General features: G+C 38.3%; 1 protein-coding gene across 3 annotated transcripts in view; it reads right to left on the bottom strand.

The window, feature by feature from the left end:
- Positions 1-1,035: 1,035 nt before the first annotated feature.
- Positions 1,036-21,491, bottom strand: part of clpxa (caseinolytic mitochondrial matrix peptidase chaperone subunit Xa) — a 55,324-nt gene continuing 34,868 nt past the window's right edge. For all 3 annotated transcript variants that reach the window (XM_073033173.1, XM_073033174.1, XM_073033175.1), the window contains 8 exons: positions 16,808-16,984; positions 16,015-16,179; positions 14,229-14,317; positions 11,251-11,415; positions 9,957-10,256; positions 9,071-9,163; positions 4,105-4,211; positions 1,036-2,158 (listed from right to left, as the gene is read on the bottom strand). In XM_073033173.1, coding sequence (XP_072889274.1) covers positions 2,068-2,158; positions 4,105-4,211; positions 9,071-9,163; positions 9,957-10,256; positions 11,251-11,415; positions 14,229-14,317; positions 16,015-16,179; positions 16,808-16,984 — 1,187 coding nt within the window. In that variant the 3' untranslated portion in view covers positions 1,036-2,067. The remainder of the gene's footprint in view (positions 2,159-4,104; positions 4,212-9,070; positions 9,164-9,956; positions 10,257-11,250; positions 11,416-14,228; positions 14,318-16,014; positions 16,180-16,807; positions 16,985-21,491) is intronic.

The raw sequence follows: 21,491 nt of genomic DNA, 5'->3' as shown, positions 1-21,491 counted from the left end.
GATATATATATATATATATATATATATAAACAATTGATATACATGTACTACAAATCCCACAAAATTAATTTGCTTTGAATATTAGGGTAAATTAAACTTATTCAAGTGGGGATTTGCCTTCTAACCCAGAGGTGGGTGGAGTGGAGGATTATTATTAATCAACTAAAACTGTACACAGGTCAAGTCTAGTAAAACTATGTTAATAATTTATTTAATAGCAACTGTATAGAGTTAATATTCACCATAATTTATATTTTTGTTTCTATTTAATCCAACAAAAAACAAAATAATTTAATCAGTCCTGAGGATGGACTTTTGCTGGTTATTCCTCTACTAAGACCCTCCAGAATTTTGTACGTTTTGCTCTGGATTTCCAGCATCTTCAGAATCTTGTGTTTATAAAATAAAGTACTTATTTTTATGATGAGGAATGCAAATAATATTTACTGTTTTGAATGTAAAATATCAATTATGATCAAACTCTTTTTTAAAAATCTGCAATATCTGAAAATCAGGAGCATTTTACTGAGTAAAACATTGATGAGCAAGTAAATTTTCTAATTTTTAAATACATTTGCTTCTAGGCTTTTCCATTTCTTGAGAAAATACATCTATTTGGAAAGAGAACAGTGTTGCCATTATGATTGGATATATGTGCTTTTCAAGTGTTACAGTTTGTTTTTAACAAATTACATTTATAGCTATTCTTACAAAATAATTTTAATAATTTTAATTCTTACAAAATAATTTTAATTCCTACAATCATGGAACTTAATTTTGTTAAATAATTTTCTCCTGTAATTATTGTCAGGCATCATTTAAGTAACTATTTTCAAAAAAAAATTTACATAAATAGGTGGATTTGCATTATACCACCCACCTCGCTTAGGAATTGTTAACCAAACTCAAGGAATTATTTTTTAAAATTTACTTATCATCAAGTAAAACCTGGCTATAAATAATATAAGAGAAGCAATTGGCTCAATTCTAATTATACAATGATAGTGGTTTACAAACTTCGCCAAAGAAGTGCACAAATGTACAAAAATTCTTTTAATTTTTAAAAGATGAAACACTGTCATCTAGGATTTTCTGTGAAGCAAATGCAGTCATGTTTTGGATGACACAAGCATCTGTGAAAATAGAGTTATCAGTTTCCATGCTTCTTCTTGAAGACTGCTTGTTTAAATAATTCTAAGCCTGTCTGTTCATTAATAGCTCTAAATGCCAAGGTGACCAAAGTTGTAATCTGGTAAGTACTTAATTTGTACATTTTATTTATACAACCAAGGATTTACAGAAATTCATCTTCATATCCTTCAGTGTTGCAAGAAAATGGATTTCTAAAGGACTAAAATCAATTCTGTTTCTGGTCACAATACCCCAGATGGAAATACAGAAAAAAACATAGTACATGTGTATTGTGCTTAATACTGAAGATACCTAAAATGTTATGCATAGGTTAGCACAATAACAACTGAACCAAAATCATGTCCAAAACATTACAAATTAAGAATCGAAACTGAAATCCCCACAAAAGCTTCGAGTAAAACCTGCCTATTTTCCATTTAATCTCCCTTTGCTGCAGTCTCTTCTTCAATCTGATTCCCACATTCTGAAAGCAAGTATGAAATTCTCTTTTTTTCTAAATGACTATAGCACCTCTAGCACAAAGTTCTGATGAATTAATGAGAAATTTAAGGATATTCAATAAGATCTTGCTCCCATTATACAAGTTGCACAATTGTTCCTGAACTGTAGGGAAGAGCTGCTTAAAAATTGTAACATATGATAAACACACTGAGAAATGTGTTTATAGTAAAATTGAGAGATGGCATAATGACCACTGTACAAAGTTTTACTATTTTACAAATACATGATCATTTTCCAGGTCTGCTGAGATCATGCTAAGGGGATATAGACCGTCAACCCCTACCAAACATCTATTCTCTTCAAACAGTAACTCCCTAGTGAGAGGAACAGACTAATAATGCCTTAAAATTAATTAAAACTAGTTTCAATTTCGTATGAGGCTCATCTTGCACATATTGTTCTGTACTGTGATCTTTAGTTGTTGGCAGCATCTACTTGGCGATGCCATCGATCATCATCCACTCCAGAATCATAGTCCTCTTCAACAGTCTCCTTCGGGGGCGCTCTAAATAAAGAAGATATGCATTAGGTTCAAGGGAATTATATTTAAAATTTTCAAACTGAAGGACAAGCTTTTCCACATAGATAACGGTGGGCATATGCAATAAGCTGCAGAGTAAGCGGTAGAGGCAAGTAACAATTATGACATTTAAATACATTTGGACAGGTAAATAGATAGGAAAAGTCCAGAGGAATATAGGCCGAAGTAGGCAAATAGGACTAGCTTAGTCATTGGCCAGCATGGATGTGTTGCGCCAGAGTATTTCTGTGGTGTATAACACTATGATTCAGCTGTTTCTCAAGATGAACAGTGCTGCTGAACTGGAGCTACATTTACTATTCAAATTTTGGCAAGTGACAGAAGTGCTATCCATACCTACCTGTGGACAGCCTACGTATCTGCTGGCGGAGGGCACTCTGACTGGTTGCGTCACAGCCTGGTTTTGAACCTAAAATGCACAGGTTCACAAGAGGCTGCAGAGGGTTGCAGACTCAGCCATTTCCATCAATCTGGAAATTCACTCTCTTACTATTATTGGGACTGTGTGACAGGAGACTAAAAACCCACAGACAATGTTTTAATAACAGCTTCTTCAGGTTTCACAACTGTCCACAAACTCATGAATACTGGTTTGTTATTCTTCTCTTGCACTATTTACAGTATTTTTTAAAATTTAAGTTATGTTTGTCTTGTACCGTATTACTGCCACAAAATTACAAATATCCTGAAACGTCAGTGATAATAAACATGATTCTGATTCCGTTGGACCAACAGCCCAAAATGAGTCTAGATTTAATAGCAATGGTGCAGTGAAAGAGCGACCTTTTTTGGTGTGCTTTTCTTTAATGTTTACATATAGTGGAAAACAAAGGAGGGAGACAAGACAGTAAGTGCTACTGTGTGGTTTCAGAGAAAATATTTTTCATATGTTTTCAGAGGACTAATAAGGAAATACAGCATTACATAACAGCTTCTTACTAAGAGCATCTGTAGGTGGAATTTTATCAGTACAACAAAACATCTGTGATAAGATGGAAGTTTAAAGAACTGTTAGGGTGATAACTGAGCTGCAATGGACATGAAAGATAACTTTGCCTTGCCCTTGACTACTAAGTTGTTACCAGAATTGTGTTTTCCGCAATTTATTCTTCTGAAAATCAAAATGAACATTCCAATCTAACTCCTAAAATAAAAAAACAGGTTTAAATTGGACATATTTTCCAGCTTTGTTCTAGAATTTATTTTAGAATTAATTGTGATATTCGCTTGACATGAATTCCCCATGGAGTTGATGAAAAAAATCGTACTGCCACATTTCTTCAGAAATTGCATATTATCTGCTTAACACATGGAAAATCACCGAGGCAGAGTTGAGGCTTCAAGAACAGAATTAGGGAGTCTAGCCTTTATGTTTCGAGTAAAGAGAAAGAAATGAAATACATTTTCACATTGTGAAGATTTGTTGAGTTAATTTGAAGATTTTTTTTGACCAGAAATGGACAAGGCCACTTGAAGAAAATATGAAGATAAGCATAAACAGTCCCAAGTCTCCAAAATAGGATTTGACCATATGGAAATAATACCCAGTGAACTCTAAATTTATGAAAGATTATAAATATAGATAGACCATTCTAAGTTTTTGTTTTCCAGAGCTGATGGGCAGGTCACACAGTAATGACAACTTAATGATTTTTGATGAGTTCACTGGAGAATGTAATTTTGAGAATCTTGTGTTTTCATTAACAATCATTAAATAACTTCCATGTGATCTATCTTTTGCTATAAATGACCTATAAAAGGCAAAAATGAAAGAAGCACCTGCCTACATCACAATTGATGTACCACCACTTTCAGATACAAATATGTAGAACAAAGCACAATCCATGTTGGAGATTTAAATTTTTGTCACCGTCACTTTCCCCAGACATAAATGACCATTGGAGATTTACCGCATGTATCCCGGTTGTTTCTTTCCATCGACTACATCTTTGTTCAATTCTACAGCAACAATGTCTGAATTTGGCACTTCAAACATCGGCTCCAACAGCAGCTTTTCCTGAAAACACATCTTACTTTTAGAAGTTGCAGTTATACCTCACAACAAACACAAATCAGACTTACCCCAAGTAGGAATAAGTGGTATTTAGCAATATTTAACTCTAAGGCAAGGTGCTTTAATATAAACTCAGTGGCCACTTTATTAGGTACAGGAGTGGATCTCAGGGCAGTAATCTGTTGCTGTAGGTTCAAGGTTCAACATGTTGTGCTTTCTGAGATGCTCTTCTGCACACCATTGTTGTAATGTGTGTTTATTTGAGTTACTGTCATATTCCTGTCAGCTTGAACCAGCGTGGCCAATCTCCTCTGACCTCTCTCATTAACAAGGCATTTTCACCCACAGAACTGTGACCCACTAGATGTTTTTTGTTTTCATTTTTCACATCATTCTCTGTAAACTCTAGAGACTGTTGTGCGTGAAAATCCCGGGAGATCAGCAGTTTCTGATAAACCCAAGCCGTCTAGTTTGGCACCAACTATCGTTTCACAGTCAGTCACTTAGATCACATTTCATCCCCCACTCTGATTAGTCTGAAAATCAACCTTGTTGGCATGCTTTTATGCATTGAGTTACTGCCACTTGATTGGCTGATTAGATATTTGCATTAAGATACATAGGTGTACCTAATACAAGTTGCCTTTGTAGGGAACATACAGTTACCACACCCTTGTGGACCATTTCATTGTTTCCATGCCTGGGCATTGAAATGCTGAACACAGATGTGCTAGTTGTCAGATAGCAGTGCCTTTGGCCTCTTGATTGTCATTTAATGCCATCTAATAGAAATAGTGGCAACAATGAAGGACAATGAAAAATTGTGTTCATAAGGCAAGAAATTACATTCTGTTAAAAGGAAATAACAAACCAACCCCTCACAGTGTTCCATGGATGAATACAACCTAAAAGGGAGGCAAAAAAATTCAGAAAAATAAAGAGAAACAATAAAATCAAATGATCAGTTTGTGATGGGAATAGAACCATTGAAAGAGAAACCAAAGGAAGATGGAGGAAACAGTAAATTGATATTGTGCGTTGACATTTAAGTGAAGACAAATTAAAAAATGAAAATGAGAATAAATAAATTTAATGATCATGAAAACCCTCAGCCCAAATTGTCTGCAGGCACACTATCAAAAGAATCTAGGGAAAAGAAAGCAGAAGCATTACTGCTCCATTTTGATAATTCATTAGGAAAGGCTGTAGTGCTAGAAGAGTAATGGATAGCTTAGAAATGATTGTATTTAACAACTGAGATAAAACTTTTTGAGGGAATTATAAATTGACACAAATCATTCCTATCACAAATGAGCGATACAGCACAGGTACAGCCAAATGGCCCAACCGGTCTATGCCGGTAGCTCCCTGGCTTGTCCTTGCTACCCTTCTTAAGCAATAGAAAACATTATACACCTTCCAGTCTTCAGCAACTTCATCACCAATGGATAATGAAGTCAATACTTCCATAAAAGGCCTCTGCAACAACTTCTCCAGCCTCCTGCACTTAGTCAGGCCCTGGGGATTTAACCACCTTAATGCACCATAAAGCTGCAAATACTTTCTCTCTGGCAATATGAATTTTCTCCAAAACATCTCCATTTGTTTACCTTACCTCGAGTTTCTCTGATTTGCTCTTCGGTAAACTGAGGTGAAATATTTGTTACAAATCCTAGCTGTCTCCTGCAGTTCAAGACTTGGGTGGCCCTGTTGATCTCTCAGGGGACCTACTCTCTTTCTAGCCATTCTATTTCTCTTGGGATTTTCCTTTACCGTCTAGATCCATCTCAAATCTTCTTTGCCCTCTTGATTTCCCAGTTAAGAGTATTTTTAATTTTATTATAGTCATCAAGGAATTTATCCATCCTTAACCTCCTAAACTAAATGTATGTGTCCTACTTTTTCTTGATCGGAACGTCAATCTCTCCTCTCCTCAGCCTTGGTTCCCTAAACTTTACCGTTCATCCTAACAGAAATCTGCTGTCTTAAGCATTTGCTGCTTTCCTTTCAAACATGCTTACCCAATTGACCTATGCTAGATCTTGTCTAACTGCCCCAAAATTAGCCCTGTTCCATGTTAGGACCCTAACCTATAGCTAGGTCTGATCGTTTTCCATCACTATTTAATACTAAGAAGAATTATAGTCACTTATTTCTCTGCCCCTCTTACAATCACTCCTTGCCTGTTCTCCATCTCCCTCTCCTCCCCCTTTCTTTCTCCCGAGGCCTCCCGTCTCATGATCCTTTCCCTTCTCCAGCTGTGTATCCCTTTTGCCAATCAACTTTCCAGCTCTTAGCTTTATCCCTCCCTCTCCTGTCTTCTATCATTTCAGATTCCCCCCCCCCTCCCACTTTCATATCTCTTACTATCTTATCTTTCAGTTAGTCCTTTTGAAGGGTCTCGGCCCGAAACGTCGAATGTACTTCTTCCTATAGATGCTGCCTGGCCTGCTGTGTTCCACCAACATTTTGTGTGTGTTGCTATCCTATACAGCCTGCTTCTATGCTGTATGACTATTTTCAAAATGCTTTTGATGAAATATCTGTAGGAGGTTGTGTTCCATGACCTCATTCATCAAAGTCAGGGACTAAGTAGCAGAATGAATTTCTATATGACTTTAGAACAAAATGGTGATCTAAGAGAGATTTGGACAGAGCAAATCTAGAAAGCATTTTTGGTAAAGCTGCATAAATAAAGATCATTATGATCATCAACTCCAACAGAAGCTTATTGCAAGGATGATGAGAACATAGAACTAATTAACCAGAGTGGTTGAAGTAGAGAATATATACATCAGAAAGAAAGCCAGAAAAGCATGAAGGCGAGGAGGACAGAGAGTTAGAAATTCAGATGAAGGAAAATGGGCGTGTTTGAGTAGAGTACAAAATGTTGTCACACACTGGTTAGTTTAAGAGCTGGTTTCTGTGACATGTGTAATATTACACAGCAGAGAGTTCTCAAAAGGCCATCGTGGTGCATCCAGTGACCTTGACCTCACACATAATCAAGACCCTAGAGAGGCTGGTCCTGGCTCACTTCGTCCCCTGGTCAGATTAGCCCTCAGTACCCTGCAGTTTGTCTACCAAGAGCACATTGGAGTTGACAATGCTGTAATCTATCTGCTGAACAGAGCCTACTCCTATTTGGATAAGCAGGGCAGCACTGTGAGGATCACGTTTGATTTCTCAAGTGCCTTCAGTACCATACAGCCCTCATTGCTGGGGGGGGGGAGCTCCGTTCACTGTAGGTTGGCACTTACATTGTATCCTGAATAATGGACTACCTGGTTGATAGACCACAGTTCATGTGGCTTCAGAGCTGTGTGTCAGACATGGCTATAAGCAGCACTGGGGCCCACAGGGGTCTGTATTGGCTTCCTTCCTGTTTATCCTGTATACCTCGGACTTTAGGTACAACACTGAGGCATGTCATCTGCAAAAATTCTCAGATGACTCAGCAATAGTCGGGTATATAAAGGGAGCCTGGGAGGATGAGTACAGGGCCCTGGTAGAGGATGGTGCAGGCTGAATCCTATGTAGCCCAACTTCAGTAAGACAAAGGAGAGGATGATGGACTTTAGGAAGACTAAGCCTGCATTGCTCCCCATTCCTATTGATTGTGAGGACGTGGATGTGATGAGGACCAACAAGTGCCTGGGGGTGCACCTGGATGACAGACTCAAGTGGAGCAGCATCACAGAGGATGTATACAAGGGACCCAGAGTCACCTCTACTTCCTGAGGAGACTAAGGTTCTTTCAAGTATGCAGGTCTCTCCTTCACATGTTCTACCAGTCTATTGTTGCCAGTACAAACTTTTATGCAGTGCTGTGCTGGGGCAATGACATCAACACGGTTGATGTCAACAGGCTCAATAAACTGACGAGAAATGTTGGCTCTGTTATAGGAGTTAAACTGGACACACTGAAGACTGTGGTAAAACAAAGGACCTGACGGAAAATCTTGGAAATTCTGGACAATGTTTCTCACTCTCTGCATGCCACCTTGGTTGGACAGAGGAGGACTTTTAGTAACAGACTAAGACAACTGTGCTGCTCCAAAGAGCATCATATGAGGCCATTCTTACCCTCACCATTAGGTTCTATAGCGAGTCAACTTATAGCCAGGGAAGTGACAACCCCCTCTGAGACAATTTTTTTTAAATATATTCTTTCTTATTTCTCTTCCAATGTTTGTATATTGGCATATCTATGAATTTGTAATGCTATAGTGACACTGTGATTTCCTTTGGGATCAATAAAGTATCTATCTGGGGTCCTAGTCATCATTTGCAACTTGATGTTTTGTAGGAGTTCTCTCAGATATGGAGAGTCAACTTAGTCAGCCATTTTAATTGGATGAAGTTACTGCAGAATGATGCATGCTTAGATTCCATATGATCCAACCCAATGAGATTTCATAAAATTGACAAGACAAAGAATTTGCAATACTTGCCACACACTGGGAACCTAACGCTAAAGAATTAGAAAGTTATGCCTAGAGTACAAACTGAATATGACAAAAATAAATTATTTGGACTTGAGTACATCTTAATATGGGGTTTAATTATTTTCCCCCCAGGTGACTAACTTTAATCAATAGTTCACCGATGGAACCCAAGGAGAAGTAACTCTCCAGAGTGGTGATTACAGCCCATTTAAAAAAAAATAGCATAACCCCCCCCCCAGAGATTTTGACCCCCTTTGAGCACCAATCCTCTAATCTCAGTGACCCATTTAAAAGCTTACATTGCCTTAACCCCATCCCTTGACCCATCAGAAATGAAGCTCTTCATCACAGTAGTATGCAAGCACAAACACAACTGTAAACCAACCCTTTTAGGTAATATTTTCAGAAACTTACCATGATTGATCTAAGACCTCGTGCACCAGTCTTCCTTTCCAGAGCAAGGCGGGCTATAGCTCTCAAGGCATCCTCAGATACATTAAGATCACACTAAACAGATTGTTAGAAGTTCAAAGATCAGTAATGATTACAAAGACAGATCTTCACATTAGAAATTACTGCCTCTAGATATAATTTCTCTGAAAAATGGTTAGATCCAAATTGTACATGCAGGACTTTAAAGGAAAGCCTCAAGGAAACTAAGATTTTGAAAATACATGTTTATGTTTATTTCAAGTCTTTCAATTACTTCACAGTACCATCAGTCTATCTGGTAGCCTTTTTGGGTATCCACTCTATGGTAATAAATTTTCTAGTGATTGAGAAATTACATTTTTCCATTTAAACCATGGCTTGTAACACATGGCAATTGCGTTAACTAGTAAGATGGATTGCACTTCACACAGCAAAGCACCATTTTCACCAAAGGCCTGAAGCTTTAACAAAATGGATCAGCAGTAGCTAAAATTGAAATGTCATTTCTGTGCAATTTTATTTGCTGGTTCCCGAAGGAAGCTTGTACTTGGCTTTCCCAGCAAAAAGAACTTTAATGGAAATAGTTTGTATTTTTTTTTAAAAAGGACAAACATTTAGCCTTCTTAATTATCAGACAGTATGCTTGCTTCCTTTATGAGAAATATAGGGAGAATGATTGGTTAGTTTTATAAATAGAACATGAGACGAGATGCTTTATGATATTCCCCTCCCACATTTCATAGCCTATGCAAATAACTACATACAAACAAAATTACCAATATTTATTAAAAGAATTCTCAAAATAAATCTCTTCCTTCCTTGCAATTAAAAAAAAAAGAACAGCTGAGAATAAGAGTCTAATTCGCACCTTATCCATACTAAACAACGCCTGGTATTGTGGGATGACAGCATTTCGAGGTTCTGTTAAAATCCGCACCAATGTGTCCTCATTTAGACTATGCAGTGGAACTATCACAGGCAGTCGCCCTACAAATTCAGGTATCATTCCAAATTCTATCAGGTCCCGGGCCTCGACGTGGCAAAGTAATCTATCTTTCTCTTCCAATTCCTGTACTGTATTGTTGTCACCACTCATATTTGCTAAATCTGCTGCTGCTGCAGCTCTTCTCCCTTTTCCAAGATTTGAGGGTGTGCCAAATCCAAGGTACTGTTGAGACAGGGGACAGAAGGAAAGATTACAGTTTCATAAATCACAACAGTTCTTCACACAAATATGCCTAGAGTAGTGAATACTTCGTGTTGGCGCGTGGCCTAGTGGATAAGGCATCAGTCTAGTGATCTGAAGGTCACTGGTTCGAGCCTCAGCTGAGGCAGCTCGTTGTGTTCTTGAGCAAGGCACTTAACAACACATTGCTCTGCGACGACACCGATGCCAAGCTGCTTGGGTCCTAGTGCCCTTCCCTTGGACAACATCGGTGGTGTGGAGAGGGGAAGACTTGCAGCTTGGGCAACTGCCGGTCTCCCATACAACCCTGCCCAGGCCTGCGCCCTGGAAACCTTCCAAGGTGGAAATCCATGGTCTCACAAGACTAACGGATGCCTATTATTATTACTATTAGTGAATACTTTAAAACTATTTCCATTAGCTCCCAAAAAAGTACCGATTCTTACAAAAATAACTATTAAATGCTTTTAAAGAGCAAACACGAGGAAATCTGCAGATGCTGGAAATTCAAACAACAATACACACAAAATGCTGGTGGAACACAGCTGCCTGGCCTGCTGTGTTCCACCAGCATTTTGTGTGTGTTGTTGTTTTTATTAAATGCTTTGTAATCTTGCCAGTGAGGAGTTGTCTTCAATTAAGGTTTCTAATCATCTCCCATAATGTCAACATCCAATATTAGCGATTTACAAATGCGCAGTGAGGTTTCAATGCAAGGTCAAGATTGAGTTTGGCTGTAACAAAGTTAAGAGTAAGTTAGCCCCTGATGTCAGTTGTCCATGGCTGTAGAGAGATCGTCACTTGGAACCAAACTCCAGCCTGAATTTGTACTGAAAAGTAATTACGTAAGTAATTAAGGGGTAAACTACAGTAACAATTCTCGGTGACTGCCATCAAAAGAACTAATTAATTCAATATTAACTACTTTTCAAAGTCAATGTGCATGAAGAACAACCCAGAAACCCAGGACCCTTACCTTTTCGTTCTTCCTCCTGCTGATAATCCTATCCAGACCATTAAAAGCACCAGATGCCACAAATAAAATATTAGTTGTATCCACCTGAACTGTTTCTCCACGTAGCTTTCTGGAATTTTTTTCTGGAACATTTACAATTGTCCCCTCAAGTAACTTCAGCAGCCCCTAAGTCAGACAAGAGAAAGAAATTCTTCTTTAAATTAAAATATACATCACTATTCAAAACATACAAATTGGGAATTTCAGGAATGCTTCCACAATTGCTGTGCGGTTAATTTAAAGAAATGGGACATTAACGTAGTCAAAAAGCCTCCAGTCCAAATTTTGGCCCTAAAGCACTCACTGCTCTTTGAAAGAGCAATCTACCACCAACCTGTGCCCACAATCCAGAAATTTATCTTTCCTTCGATCTCTTTTTCATTCATTCCTTTAAGGTTACTAATTAATCTGCACCAGATTCTTCTCAGAAACTACATGCAAAGCATTAAAACATATGCAGAGCACTACTGCACAAGAACCAGCCCTTCAGCTCACAGTGCCGTGTAACCACAACTATGATGTTAGTCACCCATGCAACCTTATAGGTAGCTCTAAAGTGTGCGGCCATTGTTTATTTCACGTGTGGAGATAGCAGCCTATTTCTTTTGTTTTCTAAAAGTCTCCCAGCAGAAGTCTCGCACCACCCTCTTTGAACACCAGCCTTTTAATCTTAGCTACCCAAGAATTTTATGGCCATTCCAGTTCTTTTGTTCAGTCTTAAAACAATATTCTATGGTTATCAATATAAGTTTGTTTACTGTCATTCAACCATACAGATGTACACAAGTTAACGAAACATTGTTCCTCTAGGGCCACAGTGCAAAACACACAGCATATAGTTACGATCTACCACATGCAGTCAGAAGATAATATTAGCACAAGTCCCTGAGTGCCATGCCCGAAAATTCACAGGCTGATATGATATGCAAGGTGTTGCTTATTTAAAACTGTATAATGTTACTGGCACAACTACAACAAAACACAAAGTAGTACGAATATGTGAAACAGCAGCAATAAAAGATGAAAAGTGACCGGTGCGGGATGAGAGTGTGTCCGAGTTGGTGGGGGGGGGGCAGGGTGTAGGGTGGGGAAGGACATCGAGCATTCAGACAGGGGGTACATGTGTGTTCGGTGGCAGCAGGTGTTAAGTCTAATAGTCTGGGGAAGAAACTGTTTCCCAGCCTGACAGCTCTGATTCTTATACTGTGGTTCCTTCTGCCTAACGGTAGAAGGACAAAGAGATTGTGGGAAAGATGGGAAGGGTCTTTGGCAATGTTGGAGGTACTGCGTGTGTAGCACTTCTGATACATGTCCTGAATGGGGAGAGGGGGAAGCTTGACCCTGATGTTTTCAGCAGTCCTCACTTTCCATTGCAGTATCTTGCAATTTCCGCATCAGTCAGCGATGTAGCTGGTCAGGACTCCTTGAAAGTGCTCCAGTAGAATGTTGTGAGATTGGGGGGGAGGAAAGCTCCATTTGCCTCAGTCTCCTCAAACAGAAGGTGCCACAGTCCTCCCTTGCCTAAGGGGGTGTTGAGGGACCAGGTGACATTGTCAGTGATGTGCATGCCTGGGAACTTGGTATTTCTGACTCTCTCTGCAGAGAAGCTGCTGATGTGCAACAGGGAGTGGTCAGCCTGAACCTTCCTGTAGTCAACAATCATCTCTTTAGTCCTTTAGATGCCGAGACTTAGATTGTTGTGTTGAGCACCAATCCACAAGCTGCTCTACTTCCTCCATGTTTGCTCTTTTATCATTGCTGCTGATGAGGCCACACTGTTGTGTTGTCAGTGAACTTCATGTGTTTAGAACTGGATTCAGTAGCACAGACATGCATTAGCAGTGCAAACAGCAGCAGGCTAAGCACAGAGCCCAGAGACACAGGTGCTCAGCATGATGAAGCCCGAGATGTTGCTGCCAATACAGACTGTCTGCAGTCTCTTCGTCAATGATACAAATCCAGTTCTAGCAAGATTCTTGGGAAAAGCCTTCTGAAAATCCATCAACTGCAATGATCTCACCCATCTCCAGCTTATGAACAGATGACCTGAGTACAAGACATATCTAGGAGACGACAGAATAGATCTGCCAGCTCTTGCAGGACTGCAGGCATCTTCTGCTGTAATGAATCTTACAAATTCTCTTCCTCAAAGGACATTGGAAGCACAGTCTTTAAGTAACTTTATGACAGAGACAGACAGACTCTTGATTAAAAAAATAAGCAGGACAAATGACTGGAGGTAAATGAGAATGCAAAGATAATTCCATTACATGTTGATGGGCCAAGCAGCTGATTTCTAATTTGTACAGGCAGCTTAACGAAACCCAATTTCTCATCATATCATATCTTTCTATTCTAATCAGTGTCTATGCATATTTCCATCAGTTCTGCAAAGAATAACCAACTCCAAAACCAAAATCAGTAAATTATTTTTATCATGAGCATACTGAACGGTTGGGTGGTGGGGTGGAATATGACTCTACCAAAGGAGGTGTAAGGCACTCCTTCCCTCTGCTAGCCTGCAGGTCACCCTTAGGCAAGGTGTAGCAACTACTTACTCCTCGATCAGGATCCCATGAGACCAAGGAAGCAGGTGGAGGATGGTGGTATGAGCAGCTGGTGCATATCACGTCCTGGTTATGCTACCACTGATGCCAGGCAGACAACCTCTGAAGAATATTGAGAATGGTTGGGGTCATCTGTCTTGTAAAGACACCGCCCAGTGAAGGAAATGGCAAAACACTTCTGAGGAAAAATTTGCCAAGAACAATCATAGTTATGAGGCCATGATTGTTCTTGGCAAATTTTTCCACAGAAGTGTTTTGCCATCGCCTTCTCTGGAACAAGGATCATCTACATCACATGATGATGATGACTGAGCAGTGTTTATCTAAGAACATCTTACCATTAATTATTAATGGAAATTACTTAGAACTGACCTGTTGAACGCCTTCACCGCCCACATCACGTAGCTGATGGATCCCTGGAACACTACCAATCTTATCGACTTCGTCCAAGAATACAATTCCTGCAAATAAATTCATTTTATTCAGACAACCAAACTGCATACAATTGAATAAGCAGCACACGATTCGTGATAGTTGTGGAATAAATTGAGATACCAAATAGTGAACTTGACTATTTCACCTTCTCCTGAACAAGTGCAACTTAACTCTTTCTCTTTCCATAGGTGCTGCCTGACTTGCCCATTTTCACGGTTTATTTTGTATTTCAAACATCTGTTGTTCTTTTGATTTTCATTAATAAAAAGTGAATAACCTTATTGTCATGATTGATGAACAATTAGTGTAGGCTCCTAGCTCAAGCACCTGCTCAGATAAAAAGAATAGAGGGCGGGAGTGGTGGTTAACGACTCTAAACATTGCCTTTGGCTTTGCTTTACAAGTAGTTTTTTTTAAAAAGTACAGTGTATTTCTAGACGTGATCATCTTAATTGAAAAGTTATCAACATGAAAGACAAAAGCTACAACAATGCCAATAACAAAACACTGATGATGTCAAAACTATCAGTGTTTGCAGTCATTGCATCATAAAGCAACAGCTGCTTGTGGAATACGCACAGCTGAATAAAATGTAGAGTTCTTTATGACTCAAGGAACTTGTTTTACAAAATCCAAGCATAATCTCCAGGAACCCTTGAACTGAATGTCAGTTATGAAATACACTCACCAGAAAATATCTTGAAGATATGATTATCTATGTGCAAGCTTTTAAAGCATGTAGTACACAATTATTGTGTAACATATTAAAGCAACTTCTCCCTCCAAGATTAATTTTTAAAGTGGAAGATTAAACAGTAACTTTATCTGTCATATGTATATCAAAACAGTGAAATACACAGTTTACATCAAATTAGTGGGATTGCACTGGGCAGTCCGCAAATGTTGCCAAGCTTCCCTTGCCAACAGAGCATGCCCCAAGTCACTATCCATCCGGGAATCTTGCTCTCACCCACAGAATGTCCTGTCCATTCCCCTAATGAATTCCCTATCACCACAGTGTGCCTTTTCTTCCCCCCTTTCTGTCAGAGGCAGACTCAGTGCCAGTGAGCCGACCACTGCAACTTTCCTCTGTTAAGTCACCCCCAGCAGTATCTGGTGGTACACCTGTTGTTGAGGGGGATGGCCACAGGGGTTCTCTGCACTGGCTCCTTAGCCCAATTCCCCTTCCTGACTGCCACCCAGTTTCCTGTGTCCTGCACCTTGGGTGTAACTACCTTTCTATATGTTATACCATCTTCAACCTCTTTATGTAATTGAATCCTGAAAACTCTTCTATACAACTTGGCATCCAATTCAATGGAATTATCATTACTAGCCACTTGGGACTTCCCAGCAATATGAAACAGCAATGTACATCAAAAGGGGGCAAATCCACTCCACAATGACCAAAATGTTTGCACAGCATGCTTTATAATTTATCCAGAATGCCAAATATAGGCCATTGATTTACATATGTCTATTAAAGAATGAAACGCCCCATATAATCTGTGAAAAGCATGACGGTAATAAAGAATAATCATTACTAAATTAACAAATTAAATATATGGCAACAATTGCAACACATACTGCGAGAACATAATTATGGCCATATAATTTGATGTCCGAATACATAATTAAAAGTAGCCAAGACAACATTGCAAGACCCATAAATTCAATAATTGGGACAAAGTTTATGGTTACAGTTAATACCCACAAACCTTACCTTGCTGTGCTTTGTCCACATTATAATTGGCATCCTGCAAGAGCTTAGCAACAACTGATTCAATATCTTCACCCACATATCCAGCTTGCGTCAGGGTAGTACAGTCACAAATGGCAAATGGAACCTCTAAGCATCGGGCAAGAGTCTGGGCTAACAAGGTCTTGCCTAAAAAAAATAAGACAAGTGTTTGGTACCTTGCATATCTCCCATCTTCACAGCAACATTTTAATTCTTAATATTAAAATAAATATAATGCTCAGCATTGCAATTCTAAAAAGTTTGCAGCTTTTCAAAAACATAATTTGTGTACACAGAAAAAGCACAACAAATTAATCATCTTTGCATGAGAAAGTTTATACCTAAAACACGATAATGATTTTCAGCAATAGAAATCTTATTGCTGTTGTTCAATCTGAATATTGACTGTTCCACATTCCAAAAGCGCTAACTGACTCACTGTGTATTTCACATAATTTTTGTGTTATTTTTCAGCCTTCCAGCATAGCAGCTCAGCTTCTCTTAATTATCTTTAATGATTCCATTCACAGGGTGTCAAGGTAAATACATTATCTCCTTTAAAATTCAATATGCAAAAACAGTCAGCAATATTGAATTACTCCAATGCAGAATCAATACTTCAGGTAAACTTCACCCTTTTCTTTGCCATCTGGTTGCTCTGGTGATTAAAAACTCAAATCGTATATAATTTTCATAATGTTTGCTAAATTAAAACAGGATTGCAGAGTATTGGTATAATAAAACTCACAAGATCAACTTGTTTTGTTCAACTGACCTGATCCGGTGGGACCAAGCAACAGAATGTTGCTTTTCTCCAACTTAATATCATCGTGAGCCGAATCGAGCACTTCGCCACCTCGTTTCTCTTGGGGAACTGACTGACTTGCCTGTTGCTGCATGGAAGCTCCAAGAGCATTGCCATGTGGACTAATACCTGCAATTTGAAGTAGCTCTATGGAAAGAAAAAGCAAATCCTCAGAAAACTCACTTTATCAGATCATTGATTAAAAACAGTAACCAAGATCTCAATATTTTGCAAATACTTCCAGAAAACAGCTCTGCATGAAGTAGCAACACACATAAGCTGCACTTTCAATTTGTAACTGGCAGCCAACGCAGCAAATGTAAGCGTACATATTATTTACTTCCATTGTTTATGTACAATATGATTCTTTATACCTGTTGGCACAAATATTAAAGCTGCATGAAGTGGGACAGATTATAAAGAAAATTGCAGGAAAGTGATTTGAAAATTTTAATATGAACTAGGCCTCACAAATATGAATGTTGCATTTATACAACTTGCAAATACATTACATTTTCTAACATTCTATAACCATTTTCAATTATTAAATCCAAAACTAACAAAAGAAAAAGCTGACTGAATAGGAGTGGATGCTTCAAGAGTGCATAGTGCAGGAATAGGAAAGACTGGTCAGGTATAACAAACCAGTAAAGATACCAAAAACAGACATCAAGAGTAAATGACTTTTTACTTCATGAGTTAAGAAACCAATAAATACTGGAACTGAAATTTTAATATCTGTACACAAATCCTTATCAATCATGTGATCCACAAGCCAAACACAACAGTTACCATCAGCAACTGTTGTAATTATTACTGACACATGAAGCATGTCTGCTACAGAACTGACAGAATTGCCAGAACTAAAGGTTATTCCCACACCCAAGTAAATTAGGGGTAAAAAAGATGAATATTTCTCTATGCCTTGCTGGAAATGAACATATACAATACGTATGAATGAAGACAAGACTAGTGCTTACAAGAGAAACACGAAGATATAAAACCTCAAATATCTGCAACACTAATTTGCTCAATATTCAACTGACTTCCTTTTCCAAATTCTTGTTTAGAAACTTTTGTATTATCAATATCTATTTTTTGTATTTGCATCTGAAGTACTGTAGGTTCATTCCTCATCTCCCATCAAAGGGTATCATCTTTTCCTCAGTTACTTACACTGCAATATTTTACCTCCATTCATTTGAAAAGTCAATTTAAAATTTCTGTTGACATACAAACAAGTCTGCAACTTTTAGCAGGTGGCCACTTGCCTCATTCCCACCCAAATTTCTCTGTAATCTTCCAGAATGAGTGAATATCGGCATCTCTACTGGTAGCAAAACTACTCTCATGCAATTCCTTGTTCAAATTAATGGCTTGAATAAACGAACTTGTAGGACACACGTATTTTGGAAAATCTGTGATACTCCTCTATGGTGATTCTCTACATTTAAGTGAGTTCAACAGTCTAATGAGTGTAGCCCTAACAGTACCCAAAAAGCTCTAGCACAAATCCAGCTAAATCTGCTTTGTAGCTAGTGTCCCATTCATTACCTGAAATATATTCTCTTCACCACTATAACCACCAAGTGAAAAATCTGCAAAATGCACTCCTGCAATGTACCAAGACTTCATCAAACATGCCAGTAGCAGCCACATTAGAACTTCTCAAATCTAAATTCCCTTCCAACAAAACTAATGTAGAAATAAATACACTGCCATTTCTTCATCGATGGTCGATAGAAGGCCGAGGACTCCTTATCTAACAGCCCTGAAGAATCACCTCACCAAAAAGACTGAAGCAATACAAGAAGAGAGTATCATATCCATTTCATGCAAAAGATCTGAAACCTTACCCTTGGCCTATTTGAAGCATCACTTTCTGATTGTAATCTGATTCTGATCATCAAGGTTTATAGACACCTATAGGCATGGTACGTTCATGAACAGAGACCCAATCGGTCTCAGCCTATGCCCCCTCTCCTTTACCTCACTAATCTTAGTCTCACATTGATTAATAAATATTTATTAATTTCACTCACTTTCTCAAAATCATTCAGCGATTCAGGAACACCTTCTTCCCTCTGCCATCCGATTTCTACATGGACATTGAACCCATGACCACCACCCAACTACTTTTTTAAAAATCTGATTTTGCACTACTTATTTCAATTACTTAATATACACAGGTACTTACTACAATTCAGTTTTTTTTTTAATATTTATCATGTATTGCATTGTACTGCTGTCGCAAAAGTTTGCAAATTTCACAACGTATGCCAGTGATATTTAACCCGATTCTGATCATAGGTATAGCTACTGATACTCACATCCATCCGTCTATCCCGGCTGCTTTGTAGGATGTGAAGTCGTCCTCGTTTTAGGCCTACTTCATCAGCTCCCTTACCTTTTCTTTGCCAGTATATTACAGAAGGTCGTTACTAGTTCTGTACTTCATCTTAGTTTTAATTTCCACCCTTGTACACTGTCATTTTGTCCATCTCTGACTCTTTCCTTTTCCTTGAACTCCAGCTCAGGGGGCAGATTATGGCCAATTTCCACACCGGTTGATCCAAAGTGGCTGTTTCCCCTTAATTGTGGTATCCCCTTCCATCAAAGTGGTCCTCATCTTCCACCATATGTCTCAACAACCAAAAGATCTCTCTAATTTCCACCATTTTCAACTACTAGACATTTAACATTGTTAAATAACAGCTGCTTTCGCCTCTATCTTCACCAATGCCCAGGCAACATCCTCTATCTCTTCTTCCCCACCCCCCCACCCCCAACTAATTCGGGGCCTACACCCTGCTTTCAGTTGAATCAGAGATCGTCTTGGTTTTCTTCCAGTTTAGTGTTCTTTAATGCTCACAATGTGGTCCCCTCTGCAGTGGAGAAAACACATGCAGTTTGAGTAGTTATTTTATCAAACTGCTCTGTCCTGTCTACGAAAGAAACTGAGTTTTTAGTTGGTCATTACTTTAATTCTCCATCTCATTTCCACTCAGACCTCTGTTGTTATCCTCTTACATAATTTCAATGAAGCCCAGAGTTTGAGGAACAACATCTCATCTTCTAACTAGCACATTACAGCCCACCTGACCCAACAGAGTTTAATAATTTCAAGTAACCAGCCTTTCAGTTTACATGGATTTGAAGGGAGGTTACCAACCTTGATGTTAATTCTGTTTTTCTCTCTCCACAGGCGCTACCCAACCCGAAAAACATTTCCAGCATTTATTTCACAATTCCAGCAGCAGCAGTTTTGAGTGTTACAATTCAAGCTTTGTTGTTTTTATATCCCTCTCCTCTTTCCTGGATTCTCATTTATCCCATTTCTATTTACATTAGCTCCAGAATGATCACATTAACAAGCCGTTGCTAACAAAATAAATGCTGGAAATATGTTTCAGGTTTAGCAGCATCTGTGGTGAGAGAAAAAGAGAATCTCTTCACAGGTTGATAACCTCCCTTCAAAACCAGCTTGAACTGATATAAACTAAAAGGCCGGATACCCATAGCTGTTATTTCTTTCTCTTTGTCTCTAGACTATTAGGCATTTTCTTTGATCTTGTTATCCACCTCTCCCACCCTAGCCTCTCCACAACTTAAGACATTAATTTTGAACTTTTCCTAGTTCTAATGCAATGTTAACTGTTTCTTTGCCACAGATGCCATCTGTTAAGTATTTGCAGCATTTTCTGGTTTTGTTTTGTATGTTTATTACAACAAACTGAAAGGTGTCATTCACAATACATCTTTTACACACATAGATTTGCTAAGTACAAACTGATAGCTATTTATAGCAAAGCCAAAGTGAAACTCAAAATAATGCGCCAGAGCAGAAGTTGAGTCCTGGTAAACAGAAATAGGTTACACTTCTAAAGATGAATGATCAATTCTAGGAGTCATCTTCGCCCTTAAATGCATCAATACCTTGCATTTACAATGTCTCCAGAGGAGAAAGTCACTCAATGTGCCTTGTGAGAAGATGACAAGCAATAGCACCAAAGTTTGAAAAGCCTTTTATTAAAAAATGAGAGCAAGAGAGATACTTCCTATATTTGTGAGTGCAACAGGAATCACATTCACTTGGCAAAAAAAACATCTGAAAGCAGTGCTTTCCTTTAATCAGAATCAGATTTATTATCACTAACATTTGCCATGAAATGTGTTGTTTTGTGGCAGCAGTACAGTGCAATACATAAAAGGTTATAAATTACAATAAGAAATACATTAAAAATAAAATAAATGAGGCAAAAAAGGGAAAATTGTGAGGTATGGATCACCTCACATTTCAAATATACTCAGATGGCAAGTGCAATGATTGAATGTTGGGTTGATTTACAAGCCAACAAAAATGAAGAGTAAACAGTACTTATAAAAACTTAATTAAGTATTATAAAAGAATATGCTTATTTCAAAATATATATCTGCCTCAGATATCAAACCATTATAAGGCACTCCTGTTTGGGGGGGGGAGAGTATATGTGTAAAAAAGAAAATTTCATGACTTCAGTGATATTAAACCTGATTCTGATTCCGACATGCATGTCCAAACAAGTTATTCAGTCATTGTGATATAGTTCAAAAATGTTATGCAAAACATTTTTCAATGGGAGGAAAATATTTTAAACACGCATCAAAAATCACT

Source organism: Hemitrygon akajei, chromosome 30 (genome assembly GCF_048418815.1).
Source record: "Hemitrygon akajei chromosome 30, sHemAka1.3, whole genome shotgun sequence".
Lineage (NCBI taxonomy): Eukaryota > Metazoa > Chordata > Chondrichthyes > Myliobatiformes > Dasyatidae > Hemitrygon > Hemitrygon akajei.
This window is presented reverse-complemented; position numbering and strand designations above follow the sequence as displayed.